Genomic DNA, 20247 nt, shown 5'->3' with positions numbered 1-20247 from the left:
TTGAAGACCATACACACACAAGGACTGTTTAAACTGATTTTTTTACATGACAATCCTTGGATCACTCACACATAAAGAGGACTGCAAGATCACCAACCTAACATCTGGGGCATTGATTTCAGGGAAGCTAGCACAATGAGTCATGATTTAAGAAGATAACCAATACAAGGGGTGATCAGCATCATCAACCAACTGTCCAAAAGTGTGTCGCTGTAACAAACAAAACAAAAAGGAGGAAAATAAAGCCACAAGCTTGTCTTCTTCTCCAGTAACACTTTTCTCTGGGTACTGTTGTGTTTATGTTCTCTCCTATGACCGTGAGCTGTAACATCCACTCCCAGCTTCCCCTTCTGCTCTGCTCATCGGTTGTTGAGGGTTTTCTATCATAGTCAGTCCAACCAGGAGATGTAAGACTGAAAATATTTGATAAATATAACACCAGATTTGTGATGCTAGAGACACAGAGACGCAGAGCAAATAATCAGTAACAGCTAGCCCTAATTCCATTTAAATCAAGCTGATTGGATGGGGGGGCGGCACAGTGATTCAACGGTTAGCGCTGCAGCGTCACAGCAAGAAGGTCACCGGTTTGATGCCAAACTTGGCCAGCAGGCTTTTCTGTGTGGAGTTTGCATGTTCTCCCTGTGCATGCATGGGTTCTCTCCGGGTACTCTGGCTTCCTCCCACAGTCCTAAAACATGCTCACCAGGTTAATTGGTCACTGTAAATTATCCATAGGTGGGAGTGTGTACGTGAAAGGTCATCTGTCTATAGCTGTGTCTCAATTCAGGGGCTGCAGCCTCAGTAGGCTGTAGACTTCGGAGGACCCCGCCTTCGTAGCCTGTGCAGACCACAAAGGCTGTACTGAATTGAGACGGTCTGGTCTACGAAGCATTTCCTGTTTGTCACCCTTGACGTCACACAGCGCCGCCCTCACCTGTCAGGCTTACATTACTTTAAAACACACGGAAACCAAAACCTCACATTTAAAACAGGATAATTTTTACTATCTTTTTATAACTTTGCATTATTATTATTATTATTATTATTATTGATAGAGTATAGAACCACCATGAGAGTAAGGCAACAACGTACATTTTCAACATTTGATCAAGTGCTGGGGGGATGATAAATTAAAAAAGTATAAAATACAAGCTGCTGAAATGATTTAATGTCTTTTTTGAATTCCCTGTAAAAAAAAATAAAATTAAAAATTAAAAAACACTAAATAAGTTTTTTTACCAAGAGAGTTTACATTTATGAACATATTTTTATATAATAATGAGAAGATTTATAAAGAATTGTTTTTCCTCAGTATATTACTTGAAAAGAGCCCCCCCAAAAAAATTTTCACCCGGAAAAACAAAAAAATCTTTTATTTTTTAGAAACACAATCACATAATTGTTGCCAGGAATCCTTCATATCTGGATGAAACAAGACTCCTTTTGGAGTTCAGCCATGTCCATCATCTTTGGCGTTCATGCACAATGAATCTTGGGATATGTGAGGCTATGAAGGATTCACTGAGTCTGTCTTTTACGGCCCTCCAAACGGAGGACGGATTCTTCGGCCGCATTTGGAGGAGCCTCCGTATTGGGACAGCCTCCGACGCACTGCTGTGACGTAATCGGTCTTCAAATCCAGCCTCCGTAGGCTGCAGCCCCTGAATTGGGACACAGCTCAGGTGTCAGCCCTGTGACTGACTAGTGACCAGTCCAGAGTGTACCCTGCCTGTCGCCCAATGACAGCTGGGATAGGCTCCAGCCACCTGCAACCCTGCACAGAATAATGAATGATTGGATGGGAATCTAGCTTATGATTAACAAGCATGTGGTCATCAAAAGAAAAGGGGAGTGAATCTATTAGTATTTTATTTTACCGTGATCTCTGGGTTTTAACTGATTTTTAAAAAATCCACTTAGAGCTGATGTATATGATGATATGTATACATTCAATGCACAGTCATGTCAGTGGGTGGGCCTGCATGTTGGGCTTCTAACCAAAGCCAAAGCTGATCTTGTTCGCCGGATGATATTTTGTTTTTGTTCTGTTGGAACCTTTAAAGTATCAACATGTCACTGGTTAGCCCAAATGAAAAGATGCCGCTCTTTTTTTGTGATAGATTACTGCAGAAAAGTGAGAAAAAGAACCGAGTCCCTCTGATTAACACTGTAGCTGTCAGCAGGCGCCAGGCCTGATTGGCACATTAAAGCCAGCACAAACACAAGGAGCTGCTGGCTTTTATTTATTTATTTACTTATCTATTTATTTTTCAAAAAAGGCACAATCTTCATCTTTCCTCCATCATCACTAACTTTACCCCATACTCAGCGCTGACCATTTAGTCTGGATTGTGTCACTCTCAACAGGGATGATAGCTTTGAAAACAATCCGTTCTGTGTGTGTTGCTGTTTTTCTGGGGACACAAAAATACAGGCTGGACCATTTATCTGTAGATTTTTGTGAAAAGAAAAAGAAAGGCAAAGAAAAAAGGCGAGCCTACCTGATGTTTCTCTCTTTTTTTCATGAGGCGCTGTCTGTGGCTGCGCTCCCTTTATCTGCCTTTCATTAGCGCTTCGCTCGCCCTCTTAGTGGGGCGGGTGTCTGGGAGACAGTCACTTTCTCCGAGCCTGTGATGTTTCTGCAGATTACAGAGGGCCTTTGAAGCCGCTGCACTCCTCATTGCCAGGGCCTCAGACGGGCCCATGCCATCTGTCAGACTGACGGCAAAGTAGCGGAATGGGGCTGAAACATCCTCTGTTGATCCACACTTTAGTCTTTTATGTGTCACATTTGGATGTGGCGTGAAAGCCACACCTTGGTAATCTGCTGCTGGGACCAGCCGGAAACACTGGCCTCTGCAGCACACAGACACACACACACCCTCAGACGGGGGGAATAATGGATCCTCCATAATTACTCTTACCTGTGGGCATCAGTCTCTAAATGGCACAATTACTGTCGTCCCCTCACAGTCATCTCTGCTCTCTGCCTGCAAGTCCAAGGCCCCTGACATCACTGCCATGTGGGGTTTTTTATGCCTAACCAGTGGGTAGGAAGGCTTGTTCATGAGTTTCTGAGACTTTTGTCTGTTAAAGACGGTACCAGGCTGCAGGGCTACCAGCTCCCAGCAGCTCAAGGTTGACAACAAAGTTTAAAATCACACAGAAATACTACAGATTTCCACCTCATATTTTTAAGGAAATACACTCCTGTTGATGTATATAGGGAAGCCATCAATAGGTTGGAGTGTCCATTACGCATCTCTCTCTGACACTTGTTGGATTCATGTCAGGCATACATTTTATAATGGGGAAGGGTTAGTTAGAAAAGTTAGTTATCCATCATTTTTTGGCTTTTCGGTGTTAAACACAGGACGATGCTTCTTAGTTCCAGCTGTTGAACGTTTTACCAACAACTTTTAATGAGAGATTTTATCTTTCTGGCAAACTTGGCTTACTTTAAATGAGTTGGCTCGAAACACATCCTTTATCTATTAAAAAGTATCTGCTTTTTAGACAAGATTCTTGTCAACAGATTATTTGCACTGTTCGCATTTTGAACATATGGTACATATGGAACATGGTTTTGAGCATTTTGTCACGAGAACTGCATGTACCAGACATGTTATAAAAACTTAACTTAACCAGGGAAAAAGACTCATTGACATTAAAAATCTCTTTCTTCAAAGGTGTCTTTCTCCAAGAGCGTCCTGGCCAAGACAGCAGCAGCACAGTGACATTTCCACCACAGACACAAATACACATTATTAACAACATATCATGGAAATAATAAATATAAAACATCTTACGTCAGACAAGACATGTGCAGACAGATGAATCTGCCTCCAAATCATTATGGTCTCTTAAAAAGCAAACCGAGAGCACAGTTCACAAAGTTTTAAGTCTTTCTGTATATTGCTCCAGTCAGAGGGCGCTAAAACTTGACATATCCTTTTGCCAAGTTCAGTCCTGACCCTGGGAACGGAAAGTAAAATAAGATCCTGTGATCGAAGACTGTGAGTTCCTGCACTTTTCCGCATAATATAGGTAAGGAGATAGGGTGAAAGCAGACTTAGGATTCACTTATAAATGAAGAGATACCAATGCTTTAGTCTGCGTGATGACCGGAAAGACCACCCTACAGCAGAATAGAACAAGTAGTGGTGAGTCAATGCTTTAAAACCTGTGATGAACTGTAAGGCTCCATGGTACACATCCAGAGCATGCTTTGAGCAGAGGCGTGTATGTATAAACATGTATTAACAGTATCATATTTAACTGATGCATGTGAAAAATGTGAAGACTGAGACATTTTTGGAGGGTTTGTAAAATAACACCAGTGACATAAGCTGCGTTTCCACCAAGCAGACCAGTTCGCTTTGTCTCGATACGGTGCGCTTTTTGTGGCATTTCCACTGACTTATCCTGAGACAGATCCCCAGATAACAGAGATGAGCCGTCCCACTTTTTGGGACCCTATCGTATGGGTGCCAAACTGAACTGATCCTCTTTTAGAGGGTGGAGCAACACACTGCAGACCATTGATTGGTCAAAAGAGTCATCACTTACCCCGACAGCAGCTGCATTTTTCCTGGCGGCACACAGTCTTCTCTGAAACAAAGCTTGATTGCACTTTGCATCAAAGAGCTACATGCCAATCCCAGAGAGGACGAAATGCTGCATGTCTTCCATCTATACTCTTTGTTTACTGTGTCGCGTTTTTCTTCTCCGTTGGATTTATTAGCGGGGTAAACTGTGTCGCTCTGCTATGGTGTCACGCTATTGTTTACAGCTGCGGCTTTCGGCATCCAGCTTACACGCCGCCTACCACGAGAGGGCACAGTTTTGCTGTAGAAATGCAAACGGGACCTGGCTTAAGTGTACCAAACCGAGCCAAACTGTACTGAACCAAACCTGGCTGCTTGGTGGATACGCGGCTATAAGGTTGAGGAGCATGGTTAAGGTTAGTTATTTTGGCTCCTTCCCTCAACCATAAACTTCTACCACTGTTTTGCACACATTGGATAATAGTGATTAGAAAGTGGCTTATTTTGTATTTTCTTATTTTGACTAGGAAAGATAGAATGACCTTTCTTGCTCAAGGATGCTTCAACATATGGAAACCAGGACCTTGGATCAGACCCTAGACCTTCCTGTTGAGAGATGACCGACTCCACCATGGAGCCACAGTTGCCTCAAAGAACAAGCTACTTTAAAAAAAGTAGCGCATTACAAAAGGAGAAGCTATAGCTAGCTCGTTAACGAACATATGATGTTGTTATTTAGACATTTTGGGACTTGCTGAGCTTCTCTCATTAACATTTCCATGAATCACATTACAGACTGTGTCTGGTATGACTAAGAGAGGGTGCCCTTGAGCCAATAATACCAAATAAATAAATACATGAATCTCACATTACGGCACGACATAACAGAGATGATGGTACATGAGAAAACAAGAAATGTAACACGTGCAATGGCACCTCAGGAAATCTTTTTAAAAGAATGGTTGAAGAGCAACCCTGAAAAAAGACCTTTAATGTAACCTGTGATACAACTGTTGCACACTATTGTATTCCCTTTGGAGACCCTTTTTTTGTTTGTTTTGCTTTTTTACTCTTGCATTTCATCTTTTAGCTTGATGACTTGAAGGTACTGTCTCTATTACATCATGCAAACAAAATATATTGAAAATATCTTTTGAACAAGGGTTGAGAAAATGAAATATACAAGACCCATCATTCTGTTTCAGCATTTACCAGGAGCGGTGCAGTTGTGAGGATGCTACAGGGTAAAAAGTGTAAACGGCTGAGGTACTTTGTTTGTCAGGATCCAGGTTAACTCATTTTTGTGGAGGGAGGGCTCCCAGATAAACCTCTGAGGGAGAGTGAGATTAGAGGCAGCACGTTGCCACCTCAAATAGCGCCTCTTCCTGTGTTGAGATGATAAATTCTCATTGAATTTGGAAAAAGACCATTTCCCAGTGGCTTGCTTTTCAGTTTATATGAACTTTTTCAAAAGGCAAAGGATGTGATGGTGGCTCGTCACCAAGCTCACAGGCTTTTAACATGGCTCCCCTGTGTATTTTACCCACCCCAGGACCACTGTCTTCAGAGGCATGTGGAGAAGAAAGGCACATATTGAAAGCCTCCTCCACCCCTTATTTTTTCCCCTTCTTTCCTCGTCCCATCACACATGCTCACACAAACACACGCTGAGAAATTTGTGACGCGCGTAAGCATTTTGATGTCTGTGTGTTAGATGAAGATACACACAGAGACAACTGCCAACAATCATCCTCTGTCGAGTCAGACATCAGACCAGCCTTCTTAAAAAAAATCCATCATAATGAAGTTTTTGAAAACAGAATAATACATTAAGTACCTTAAAGCAAAGCATGGCGATAAACTACAAAGGCATTAAGTAAGCCAAATGAAATATACATTAGAGTAATTGGATCAGAGGAGACTGTGGCTGCAATCGGAGACAGCAGATGCTCAGATGAGCACATTCACAGTAACTTCAAATAACAAAAACAGGGCATCATTTTTGGCTCAGTGGTTTAAGATGCTGACACTGAAAGCATGCTTTTAGGATATTGTACTGATTGTCTTTTGTAACTCCTAGTCTGTAGAATTTAAGAAAAACATCCCTCTAGTATTATCTTGGCTGTTTTTGTATAGATTTTCATACAGAATTCTCAGTTTTTACACTTCCTGACATGAAAGTGTTGGATAATTGCAGCACACAGTTGGTTCAGACTTTGAGACGTTCCGCAGAACGTAGGATACGAGATGCAGGACCACAGGATTTGAGCATCTCACGTAGCATCTTGGCAACAGTGTTGAACTGTAAAAACCTGATAATCAAAGCCTCCACAAGAGGTGTCTTGGTCACAGATAAAAATAGAGTCACCGTCCTCATAAAGCTTTGACGGGGATGACTGACTGATGCTCAAAGATGTTGCCATGACAGAGTGGCAGGCGGGAGAAAAACACTGAAGCAGAATGATTGGCTTCTCCGCTTTGATGTTTGTGTCTGACTTGCTTGTGATGGCTGGTTACATCTTCAAAACCGTTCAGCGTTGACAGTCGTAATGACCCCAAACATTTCATCTGTCATGTCTGAACAGCACTCTGACAACTTCTATTGAAAAGAGTGTACTTCTCTGACCAAACTTCATACCCTATTCTTACATCTAGCTGTACGAGGAGAGGTTATTAATTTGCATTTGTCACAGGTTTTACATCTGATGTAAGCACACCACAAATTCACAACTTTCAAATCCAATTTTTTTCTTCAAGAAGTGCTTGAAATGTATAAGCTACAAAATGTTTATGTGTCTATGTGACATGAGGAGGCAGAAAGTGATCAAGAACTCGGTGTTCAAGTAAATCAAGGTCACTTTTATCAAAAGTGATTGAGCATAAGTTAAAAAAACAAACAAAACATAAGAAAGAAAGAAAACAGACTGTGTAGTGTAAATGAACAACAGTCATTTTCATACAAGTCACACATCAGCCTGGCATGCAGTCAAAAAATAGATTTAGTCATGTAGACATGAAAAAAGACACAGCCATGTGCTGCTGCTTGTTTTATCCCCCTCCCTGGTTCAACTGAATCATGTGCAACACAGATAAACTGTTCAAAGAAGATTGTATTGTTGTTTTCATGTGGAGAGACCAAACAACCCATTTTTAATCCAGTTCATAGAGTGGGAAGCAGTTTCCCATGGTTCTGTTAGGATGTCACTTTCATGTGGAAACCGTTTCTGGGTACCGTTAGCCTCTCTGTTGTGACAGAGGAGAATGAACTTCATGACATCAGCCATTTGTTAGAGGGTTTGCTGTAACCGATCTCCTTTTAATCCATGGACTTCTAACGTGTGCAGTTCCACAGCTGGACTGTAGCAGATGGATCCCACGGCCTCTCTGGGGCTGCAACGGGCCAGACCGGGGTTTGTTTGCTTCCTGGACTTCTTCCCCTGGAGGTACAGAGGCAGAGCTCTGAGGAACATTACATATGACCACAGTTTGCTCATAATAAAAGTGATCTCAGACGTAGTCATCTGTTATACTTACACTAAACACTCCCTTGAAAAATTCACAACATTGTTTTTAATTTTTAGTGTCGACATTATTGGTCATCCATGGAAACTTGAGTCACTCTATCTATTATCACGGTCTATGATTTACAAATATCTGAATGTGGTGCCTCAAAATATTAAACACACTGTTACACAAACTTTAATATTAAAGAAAATGACCCAACACCTTTAGAAACAGCAGAAACAACATTTGTCATCTAAAAAACAAACAGATGTTATAGTAAATCAAAAGGACCATCTGAGCAACTTTAAAGCTGCAATTTGAAATACTTTTACACCAAACTGTTTGAAACCGTTTCACTGAATGAGAAATTTACAGGGGAGTTGATTTCATTTGTCTGGCCCTGCAAAACCCACTGTGTCCTTCTACACAAGCTCCTCTTGGAGGACGCAGTCAGTGTCTTGACAGCAACAACAAAGATTTTGGAGCTATGCAGCTTTTCCCCTCACAAGCTGGCGATAGGTACCAACAGGCAAAATTTAGGATAGATACATACACACATTTATCAGCGAGCAAGATCCTGTGCTTTATTGTATGTTTTTTTGTTGTTTTTGTTTTGAAAGTGCTTCGCTGATGTGTTACTGAGAGGAGAGGAGAGCGTGTTTAATGCAGAACACATTAATCAATAAAACAGCAATTTTAAAAACCACTAAAAGTATTTTCCTGTTGCTGTCTTTTATTCTTATAAAAACAAACAAGACTTATAATTAGAAGACTACAAAAAGAGGAAAAATAACTTTCACAGCCCTCCTTTCTCAGTTACAGGTATACATCAGGGCACCCCCCTCTTGAATTCCACAGATAAAAAGTGTTGGCCTTGTTACTGAACCAGCTCCATAACAGTACCACATGGTATGACACTGGTACGTAGGAGAATTTGCTATTAGGCTGGTATTTCTGGAAGCAGATCAGAAGGTGTAATGTGTTGTGGATGGTTTTGCTCAGATACGAGACTCAAACATCAACAGTGTCAGAGTCACTTCTTCATCTGAGAGCAGGAATGGCTGAAATGGATTCAATCAGTCTTCATTCCTTTCAAACCTTCTTCCCCCATCCTCTACCCTCTTCATAAAACCTGGAATGTGCTTCAAAGAATGCACACTATCTTTCCTCCATGAATAAAACATCTGTCATTCATCAGCTGGTACAATATGTGCAGATTTAACAGAGCATAACAGCTCTGCAAGGCAGAGCCGCTCAAGACTATACAAGGTACTACAGATCCCAACCATAACCAAGTGTCACCCACCACACTCTGGAGCTTAAGTTGGTTTATTTTGCATGATTTGGTTGAAGTGGAACAGAAATTAACTAGCGCTTTAGCATAGTCCTCTAAAGCATAAAACTCCCTTCAGTAAACCACTTGCACTGTGGAGAGAGCAAACTTACCCGGAAGACTGAAAGAAAAAGGGGAAATTTTTATCTTGCTGTTTGTATCAATACTAATAATCACTGAGAGATTGACCTTTTTGACCCTTTGCTGCATGTCACCCCCCACACCCTCCTCTCTTCATTTCCTTTCTCCTTCTATCTTTCCTTTTCAGTGAAGGCGAAAAATGTCCCAAAATAACTAAAAATCAAGCAGAGGAAATGGTCTGTCTGCATGCAGAAAACCTGTGGAGTTCAGCTTTCATACTGGTGTCTGCTCATAAGTAACTGATTTACGATAGCTAATGTCTTGTTTCGCCGAGATGGTTGAGTTATAAGCAAAAATGTACAAAAAATGCACTGTTTCCATCAAACCAGTCAGCTGTTTGAATAACCCAGCTGTTCAACTTACAAACCTGCCTATGGGCTAAAACTCAAAAATACTTTTGCTTTTATTTTGGTATTTGTATCATTTATGAATATTTTTGTTGTTCTTTTTTAAACTGAGCAAGCCTATTGCCTAATTTCCACTGCAAAGTACCACAGGAATCAGAAGACCTTGCTTTAAACCTGAGTTTTTAAAGACAAGTTCTAATAAAAAGCAATTAAAGGCAAGCACATTCAATATGCAATAAAACATCAAGATCCATGTGATTTTTATGAGAGGAAAAGGTTCCTGTCTGCATTTGTGTCTGCTCAAACTGATTGCAACATTAGTTTAGTTCAGCTACAAAGTTAAGCTCAGCTTGTCACAGTAAATCAGCTGCTCTTAACCCCAGCCCACATCAGCTGACAGCTCAACTAATTTCATCTATTCATTTTCATGCAGCCAATGAATGAGAGAGAGGAAGTGCATTCTCCCTACCTCAGGGTTTGACATGCCATGTAGGCAAGTGGAAAGGCAGGGGATTCCGAGGCCAGAGTCATACCGACAAAGATAAATATATGAGAGTAGATGCTTGCCTATTTAGCATGTGGACACAATCACACAATGTTAGGGAGCTGCAAGTGTTAAACAATACCCCTCATTTTAGCAAAAGAGTATTGAAGACTTTGACTGGTGAGGACATAGCCAATGAACTAGAAAGATAAATGAAAGATGAAACTGAAACGTGTCAATGAATGTGTTGCAAACGTTTCTGTTGTATCAGATTCTGTAATCAAGACCTAACATACCTCATCAATGTGGCCAAAAGTGTTAGGTATGTCATGGTCAGGTCTATCACAGTGACCAGTCCTATTAAGTCTTCCAAAACATCTCAAGATTCTATTTCATTGCCACAAGAAAACAAGTTTTTGTGTTTACTTGAAATGATGAAATGAATTAAATGAGAGACAAATCCATTGTAAAAGGAAACCCCGAATTGTTACATAATACAACAACAAAAAGGAGATGTTTAAAGAGCAACCAGAAAGTTATTTTTTATCACAGAAAAAAAAAACAGAGCAAATGAAATGTATAGATGCAGGGCTTCCCCACTTTTTGTGCACTTTTTTTTTAAAAGATATATAAGGCTCAGTGGCCTGCACAGAGTTTTGAAGGGTCGGGGGGCACACATAGTGTGATTTTTGTCACCCAAATGGGGGTTCTCCATTGCTAGATTAAAAATAAGCCTACTTCGCCCTCTAGCGTAAGCAAGTCTAGTAACGATGTCGCGTTATCACCACCCATTCGGTAGATGGCGCTGCAGTTGTTGTCTGCCTACGCGACTTCCGCTACCGTTCACAGCAGAGAGCAACCGGTGCTCGTTAAAAACACAAACAATGGGCAAGAAGCACAAGAAGCACAAGTCGGAAAAACACGGATATGAAGGTATGATGAATGGATGCAATGGTTGTTTATTCACTTTCACTCTGAATAATGTTTTTAGATTAAATAGGACGGGATTCGAAACTATATTATTATGCTCGAATGTCTACTCAATAAGCCCATAGCCCTAACTGAACTAGCCGATTAGCCACCGCTACGCTACAAAGCGGGCTTTACTGTCTGTTTGCTCATCATTTGTATATGCCAATATATACAAAACCATGGTTAATACAGTGTTTCCCTATCCGTCTTTGAAGGGGATGTCAGCTGTTTTAGCTCAGCCCCTGGTGGGTTAGTTAACTGTTGGTGGCTACAGGTTTTAGCATCTCTCAGCTGTCAGGCATACTCGAGATAACGTGACATGTATTTGGTGGTTTCATACCCACAGAGTACGGAGAGAGACCACTAAAGCTGGTGTTAAAAGTGTCTGGAAACGAAGTGACCACGGGGAGTTCGAGTCTGGACACTATTTACGACGATCAGCCGGCGGACTACGAGAAACCAAAAGACAAGAAGAAGAAAAAGAAGAAGGACAAAGACAGGAGCTTAGGGTCACCAGAGGATGACAGAGGAAAAAAGAAGGTAACATAGTCGTTACAAACTCTTCTACCGCAGCATTGTACCTCTCGGATTGAACACCTAGTTAACAAAAATCACATTTTTGCTTCTTTTTTATCTTAGATGTCAAAGAAGAAGAAAGGACAGGATGCAGATGGAGATGATGATCGAGAACAGAGCCGGACACCTATCCGCTCAGAGCTGGACAAACTAGAAGGTAATAAAAACTTTTTTTTTCTTGTTTGCAGTTTTTGTCATCAATATATTGACCTTTTTCTGCTTCATGTTTTCTTAAATGCAGAAAAAGAGCAGACCCCTCTGCAAGAAGCTTTGAACCAGCTCATCAGGCAGCTTCAAAGGTGCAGCATTCATTTTTTTATTGGACATATGATTATGATGTTTAAGTCATTATCTATCTATCTATCTATCTATCTATCTATCTATCTATCTATCTATCTATCTATCTATCTTTTCTTTTTGCCTCTAATTCTTGTGAAAATTAAACTGTGTGTACATGTTTGTTTTATCCCCAGGAAAGACCCCAGTGCATTCTTCTCATTCCCAGTGACAGACCTCATAGCTCCTGGCTACTCCTCAATTATCAAACGGCCTATGGACTTCAGCGCAATGAAGGAAAAAGTAAAGAAAGAGTGCTACCAGACGTTGGATGAACTTAAGGTATAAATGATTGGTTAACTGCACACACACGCACACACACACACGTTGTAAAGGTAAAATTACACCATCCTAAATTTTCCAGTTTTTTATTGAAAACCAATATAGCCCGTACTCTGAAAAAAGGAAAGAACAAATAAACAACTATGTTTAAAACAATAGACATGTCCCAGATTAATTGATTATTTCAAATAAATTCTCAACTTTGATTCATTAAAGTAGAAACCTCTGGCAGACCCTAGCACACCTGGGTTGTCATGACCTCTTCCTGTCAGAGTTTTACCCTGTTTCTGAATTACTTAAAATGATGAAGGAAACCATACTCACTGACACCTTTACTTTCTTTCTGTCAGGAATAGAATAGAATATACCTTATTTATCCATAAAGGAAAATTCAGATCTACACACATTTTCAGTTGCACCTGCGTGCAAATGTCTCTTTTCATAAATTCTAAATGGTCTTCAGATAATGGCAAATTTAAACAGCCTGCTGTAAAGTACCTAGAACTGAGTACATTTGAAATGGTACAAAGGTAAGTGACACAAAGACACATTTGCTAGCAGGTGCAACTGAAAATCGTCTGGCAATCCCAACCCATCACATTGATTGAAGAAGTCACTTGTCAAACTGTAAACAAGGCAGCTAACAGAAAAAAAAAATTATACCAGTAGTCTTTGACTTGAGCTTTATTGTCAGCCGTGGGAGAGTTGACCATCTCTTCCAGAGACCATATCATCATCAAACCAAAGTTACTGGGTTCATAGATTGCGTGTAGTTTTACTGTGTGAAGTTCTTTGTTTTTGCAACAGCTCTAACAGAGTGGATCATCTTATTTCTGGTATTTAGCATCAAATTTCTCAACTGTAAGTCGCTGATAATTTGAGATGATCCTCGTCATATTTAAGAAGGATGAACAAAAGCAGAAAACAAACAGAGGTCTTTAAATGCAGAAGCTCTCACTAATGTATAATATGCAACCCTTATTGCCATTTTAAACAAAATGATCAGTTGGGATTCAGTCACTGAGATTCACTCAGTACAAAATGAATAACTGCAGCGCTAGTGATCAAAGTGTTTTTGCTGAGATGCTAGAAACATCAAACACGTGTCACATACTCTGTCATGTTATTAAGTGTTTGATGTTTCATTGCTGCAGGTGGATTTCAGGATTATGTGTGAGAATGCAATGATTTACAACAAACCTGAGACGATTTACCACAAAGCGGCTCGAAAACTGTTGCACTCAGGAATGAAGATCCTAAGCCAGGTATGGTCATGTGCACACATTTCTCTTTCTTCATTTGTTTCTATTTTCCAAACCTTATAGTAACTGTGATTATCTCCTGTGGGTGATTCCAACAAGTGTGCACAGAGGGATCAGAGTAGACTAGTTTTTATGGCTGTCATTTTAACGCGTTAATTAGATAAATTAATAACACCGCAAATTAATGCGTTTTTAAAATTAACACAATTAACTCAGCGATTTTCAGCTCATCTTGAACGATCTTTCAAGATCCAAATTATATTGTTTTCTATGACTATGTAAACACCAAAACTAAGAAGAATGGACTCTCCTCTTTCATGTCCCTCTTCCTGTTCTAGATACAAAAACAAAAACATACTTTTTTTATGGCATTCATCATACGGGCGCTCCATCCTTTAAACCTCTCCATGACCACTGTCGTCTTTACTCACGATCACGGCGCTCTTTTTCTCTGAACTGCCGCGCCACATCCTCAGTTCGAGCGTGAGCTGCCAGAACTTTTCTGCCTTGCAGCTTCTTGCTATGCCCCTGTCATCTTACGTCTTCTCCTCATATCCATGCTGATCTCTCATCCAAAGAGCACACCGCTCTCACCCACAGTAGTTTACAAACATGATTTTGATTGACATGCTCCGCCAGACCCTGGCTTCCCTCTTCTGAAAAACAAATTTTAACGCAGGTCAAAGTTGCACAGTGTCAATGGCAGCGAGCACGGATGGAGTTTAAAAAAAAAATCTCTTCTTTGTGTTTTCATTAGATGAGTCATGCACTACAATTTTGGAATGTACTTTGCTTTATTTTACTATGTCTTTATTTAGTTAAAGCTTTGACATGTTTATATTTACTGTTGATGTTACCATGCTTTATTACACTAAATGCACTATTGTGATAAGTGGCATTATGTAACTTCTCCTCAAAGTGCTTTAGTGTGTTTTTCTTTTATAATGCGACACATGAGGGCAGCAGAGAGCCTTAGAATGATTGCATACAGTCTAATCCGTCAGCTAATTTTTCTTTGCACCTCATCATCTTATAGGAAAGGTTGGAGAGCCTGAAGCAGAGCATTGAGTTCATGTCTGGCCTCACCCCCTCTGCCAAACAGACAGGAGGGTCTGAGGATCAGGGGGGCAGCAGCCTGGACCAGAAAGGAGAGAGACCCTGCCCCACCACTGACAGCGAGAGTTCCCAGACACCCAGCACACCCAGGTCCTTCTTCTTTGCTGTCACCACATACACGTTTCCTTTAGTGTCATGACTACAACACCAGCTTGCCTGCTTGTAGAGAAAAAAACTTTTTTTTTCTCGAACAGGCAAAAAATCCTGAAACTTTTTGGTGCCTCAGTCAAAGTAGAGATGACTCAAGCAGACAGAAGTCAGATTTCAGCACATTGCTGGAAACAACTTATCACAGTGTCACCTCTGTGGGTTTGTTTCTTCCTCTGACACCAGGCTGAATGAGTTTTCAGCTGTGGATCAGCAGGCACAGAATGAGAGCAGTGCCACACAACATGCTGGCTCAATGTTTTCTCTTGAAGCTCTTTGAGTCCATGCTGTTGCCTGTTAATGTAATCAGGCTTGATGATTAAAGTTCTGTTTCGTTAAAGAATGTGAATCACTGTCAAGGAAAAGGCATCGAAACTTTCACTCTGCTGTTTTTTGTTCATTTGTCGCATTTCATCAGATGATGTAAATAAAAATAGATTCAGAATGAATTTATGCAAGTATAGCTCTCACAGATGGAATATGTAAAGATTGAAAGTCTTGATGAACAGAGACTCTCATGTCTTCCCCTGCAGTGTTTTGCTGCAGTGTACAAGCTTTTATTCTGTCAACAAAGGGAAGCATTGTCATCCATGGTCAATGTGTCTCATCCTCTGTCTTTCAATTGCTTTTTCATTAACAGACAGGACAAGGACTCCAAGGACGAGGCAGCAAAGGCAGAGAAAGAGCTCGAGGAAATCCGTAAGGTCATCGAGGAGTCTGGAGGAAAGCTTTCCAACAGAACGCTTCAGTGTGATGTAAGAGAAAAAGGTTAAACTAATGATTTCCTTCCTCCTTTCAAACTGAGGTATCTGCTTTGAAAAATGCAACAGCTTCTACTCAAGATGACAATGAAGGAAAAGTATTATGTTTGCGACACCTTGGGTTTGATGATCTCTGTTCTTTCATTCTAAAGAGTGGTGGGGTAGAGATTTATTGTTTTTGGACAAAATTTATCTAAAGGTGCAAGGGCACACAAGTCCATCCTTAAATGGAGATCTGTGGTATGGTCACTTCCTGCCATTTTGGTGATTTGATATATTTGTTTTGTAGTTGGATTTTGCAAGAAGGAAGTCTGATGGTTCCACCACACTGGCAATCCTGAACCCAGCAGATCCACTGGTGGGAGGTGAGTCTATCTGGAGTGTAGAAAGCTCACAAGTGTTTGTATGTTTGCTTTTAAACCTGTCTGTATCAGCGACCTATGATCGTAACTTCAGGTAGATAAAAGAGTGCTGCAAGGACAAAACAGGAACATTTCTGAAATATCTCTTGAGACTTCGCTGATTTAAATTACTTAAGAGATGAAAAAAAACACTCATAAAAGTGGAAAAGTTAGTCTGCGTTTCCTGTTACAGATGTCGGTTACTGTCCTGTGAAATTGGGCATGATGTCCAATAGGCTGCAGAGCGGCGTGAACACCCTTCAGGGGTTCAGAGAGGACAAGAGGAACAGAATCACCCCAGGTACGTTATGTCTCTGCTGTTTTGTTATACAGATCGAATTACAAACCTTCTGTGCTCATTGTTTGAGATGTTCTGATTGGATAACGAGCTGATGATCTGCAGTGTCCTACATCAACTACGGGCCGTACACCTCCTACGCACCAACCTACGACTCCAGCTTCGCCAACATTGGCAAAGAGGACTCTGACCTCATCTACTCGATCTATGGCGAGGAGTCCAGCCTGCAGGGTGCAGACAGGTATGCGCAGCACGGCCACAGACGCACTCAGGCTTTTGTGGCATTCACACAAAACGTCACACTAAACGTCACTGCAGGCATTCCTGGCTGATTGCTCTCCAGATGTTTCTGCTCCACACTGGGATTATCCAGCCTGCAGGAGAGGCTGCTGCAGACTGAGCCCCGTCCTGATTTCTTGCTCTTTGGTTTTATGTGCATAATTATCTCATGGTTCAGTCATGACAGCTCTGATTTGTGTCACCTCCCGTGAAACTGTTTATATACTTTGAAGGATCTGCAAGGTTTGTGCATGTAACATCCTGAGAGTGTGTATCTCAGGCTAAACATCGAAGGTGACTGGATGTTTAAGTGTTTGGGACGTCTGATGACACACTTTGATCTTATAAACATGGTTTAATACGTGGCAGATAGAAGAAGGAGGTGTTTTATGGTTTGAACTTCTCAGTGTTAACAGCTCTGTGTCATTACATGAAATGAATAAAAGGTTTATGTTGCTGCTAAATGTGCGTCATAACTAATCACCCTCTAATCTATCTCTGCTTTAATTATGGATGAAATCTGTTCAGTTTTTTTTACATTTAGTGCTCAATAATAATGCTTGCTCATTTTCTAAAAGCCTTTGTATCTCTGCATTGAAAAGGACGCTGGTCAAATGAATCAAAATGTGTAAACACTGCCTGCAGCAGATCTTGGCTGTCTCACAGCGTGAAGGAGGTTCAGTGCTTTCCTCCAAGTGTCACTGGAGTCAATATCGACTTCTCATTATTCTTGGCCAAGAGAGTGATCCTGATTGTCACCCTGCTGCTGCTGCTGCCTGGAAAACATTAGCTTTTAATGTTGTGTTTGCGTTTGTGTGTTTCGCAGCTTGTCGGAGTTCTTGGCCAAATCAGACGAGTATGTGTACAAACTGGCAGACAACATGCTGGATGCAATGACCAACGGAGAGCATTCGAGGACCCTGAAGGAGACGGAGCAGGTGAGCTCTGATGTGACGTCTTGATGTGATCCATGCTCAGTTAAAGAAGTCGAAACTGAATGTGTCTTTGCCTGTTCAGCAGGTGGAGGAGGAGGACACACACACACAGGAGGATGACATGGAGGTGAGTGTGTGGAAATCTGGAGCGGATGCCCACAAAGAAGCTGTCCTCTGTGATAAACCACGTCTGTGCCTTGTGTGCAACTCGGCACAGAACTCATGAACAAAGTGTTTTCTTGTAGCGTGTGTGAAGTGATGTCAGGAACATGAGCTCCCGCTGCACAGATCATGTTCTTGTGTTTTGCCTCGTGTAGATTCTGTATTTCATTCTGACATTATAGATGGCCTCCGCAGATGGTTGCTGCATCAACCAGCTGTGTCAACACAGCAGGGGCCTGCCTTCAGCCGTGATCCATTCACACATGGAAAGAACATCTCTCTTTAAAACACAGCGGTTCGCTCTCTCTTTGCACACTGTTGGATAATTCGGAAAGGATGGTGTGTTTTCTTTCAGCGCCCGCTGGCTGCCGTGGAGCTGAATTGCTCCTCAGAGCAGCGCAGGAAACCAAAGTGCACCCCCCACCAGACACACAACCACCCCTCTGTCCTGCCTGTTTGCTGTTCTTGGCTTCTCTCCAGTTTACTCTCATCCCCCTGCCCGGGTGTTGGAGCTTTTCATTAGGTTTGGTTTTATTGGAGCGAAGAAGCAGCGTGACTAAAGAGGCTTCAAAAGGCCCGGATATTCCCTCCAAGCATCAGCTGTCCGGTGAGGAATGCATTTTTCTAATCCGTCTCAACATGCTGTGTCTTGTAGGTAGCTGAACCTGAAGCAGCTATCAGCAAAAGGCTCGACTTCCTGCGCTCTGCTGCAGGCCTGCAGGACACTGAGGAGTTCTCTGGGGGTAAAAAAATCTGTTTAAATCATTTTTACATTAAGGATGTCAAACCTGACTCAAGACAGCTGTCATTATTCAACAGGTAGTCTTGAGATCTTAAAATTCTTGGTAGAGGTGGGATAAAAGGTTGCTCACAAAAGTAATTAACTGACTCCTCTCTACAGATATGATCTGCCCAACCACAGAGCAGGCACAGATAGGTGAACCTTGGATATGTGATCAAAGAACCTGATAATTACCCTCTTAATGCTGGTGTTACCATTTAGGTCGTTCAGATCAACAGAAAAAGCTGCAGTCGAGCTGTTGGACTGATGAGGCTTTTATCCATTCAGCACCCAATTATGTTTCTCCTTAGATCTTTGGAACAGCCCATCAGAGTGTTTTCTCTCTCAGCACTCAGACATTAATGTGACAGTGAGAGTCTGGCTTTGAGAAAGAAAGGATGGATTGTGTTGAGCTCAGAGGCCGGTCTGGGTTACTAACCAGGTAACAGGAGGAACTTGTAGAAAACATTAAGTGAATCTGTGCCCCCCTCTCTCTCTCACAGAGGCCCTACACTTCCAGCAGAAACTGGACGAGACCACTAAGCTCCTGCGCGACTTGCAGGAAGCTCAAAGGGAGCGTCTGAGCGCCAAGCAGCCGCCGAACATGATCTGCCTGCTGGCGCCGACTGTCAAGGAGCTGGAACTGGGTAAGAGCCCGGAAGTGTGTGGACCTCACTGCACTGCCACCAGCTTATAGACGCGTCAACAGCCTATTTATGTCTTTCCAGAGCATCCTGCAGGCAGGCAGGCGATTTGTCTTTGAGCTTCAGAGAAGCATTAAAACCCACTGATCAAACTACCAACCATCATTCCCAGGGATGTTTCTGTACAGAGGAAACTTCATGTAGCCAACAACTCTTAAATTTCACTTATACTTGCACAAAAAACTTCCTGTGTGAATTGTTTTGGCCCAAGGTTGAATCATTGGCAAAAATCTGCAGAGGACAACTGAGTAACAGCACATCTTGTTGGCCACAGATGTCTCTTCCCTCTGTGTGAATAACACAAACTGTTCCATGGTTCTGTTTTATTGCTTCATGACTCTCACCGTTTCTGCAGCTGAGAAAGTGACCGGGAACCTGGCTGAGCTCACAGGTCGGGTGGCTCCATGTGATGTCAGCAGTGTCCACGGCATCAGAAAAGCAATGGGTGTCGCTTTGCCTCCAGATCCACCTGAACCACTCATTGACCTCACTACAGGTAAAAATCTTACTGGACAAATTTAAATGTGATCATATAGTCGGTAACATCACTTTTCTCTTCTGCGTACTTTATGTTAACATTTTCTTCTGTTAGATATTTTATTCAGCAATAATTCAGAACATCTAAAGTAATCCTGTGAATGTTTTCAGTGCAGGAGACGGCTGAACCGATGGAGACCTTGTCCAGCTGTCAGGATAAAGCTCCAGTCATCGCTGTATAATTCAATCCCACCACAGTCACAGTTACATAACTTAACATTTGTAGAAAAAAGGTGCTTTTTGTGTCGCATTTGTATGCATTTCACTGAATAAACTTTTTTTTTTAATATAAACTTTGGCTCTTGCAAAATAATGTGGAGAAAACTTCAGACTTAGGAA

At 41.6% G+C, this 20247-nt stretch overlaps 1 protein-coding gene across 2 annotated transcripts; it reads left to right on the top strand.

Moving 5' to 3' along the window:
* The first annotated feature begins 11155 nt into the window (after positions 1-11155).
* On the top strand, positions 11156-20175 carry brd7 (bromodomain containing 7). 2 transcript variants are annotated; one of them, XM_074665776.1, is made up of 17 exons: positions 11156-11292; positions 11678-11871; positions 11971-12064; positions 12149-12206; positions 12381-12525; positions 13680-13790; positions 14824-14993; positions 15691-15805; positions 16101-16176; positions 16406-16513; positions 16616-16751; positions 17616-17727; positions 17810-17851; positions 18542-18629; positions 19171-19314; positions 19727-19867; positions 20020-20175. In XM_074665776.1, exons 1-17 carry the CDS (start codon positions 11244-11246, stop codon positions 20088-20090), a joined length of 1854 nt encoding a protein of 617 aa, XP_074521877.1. In that variant the 5' UTR covers positions 11156-11243; the 3' UTR covers positions 20091-20175. The 2 variants fall into 2 exon arrangements, with proteins under 2 accessions (XP_074521877.1, XP_074521876.1); XM_074665775.1 differs by having other exon boundaries at positions 17807-17851.
* The last annotated feature ends 72 nt before the right edge of the window (positions 20176-20247 follow it).

Source organism: Halichoeres trimaculatus, unplaced genomic scaffold, assembly GCF_033239565.1.
Source record: "Halichoeres trimaculatus isolate MK-OKI-2021-1 unplaced genomic scaffold, fHalTri1.1 fHalTri1_scaffold_3, whole genome shotgun sequence".
Classification (NCBI taxonomy): Eukaryota; Metazoa; Chordata; class Actinopteri; order Labriformes; family Labridae; genus Halichoeres; species Halichoeres trimaculatus.
The sequence above is the reverse complement of the archived record's forward strand: the minus strand, read 5'-3'. Positions and strand labels throughout refer to the sequence as shown.

Coding starts and splice junctions, on each gene's coding strand:
- brd7 (XM_074665775.1), top strand. CDS start 11,244: ATGGGCAAGAAGCACAAGAAGCACAAGTCGGAAAAACACGGATATGAA. Junction 11,293..11,677: donor GGAAAAACACGGATATGAAG/GTATGATGAATG, acceptor TCATACCCACAG/AGTACGGAGAGAGACCACTA. Junction 19,868..20,019: donor ACTCATTGACCTCACTACAG/GTAAAAATCTTA, acceptor GAATGTTTTCAG/TGCAGGAGACGGCTGAACCG.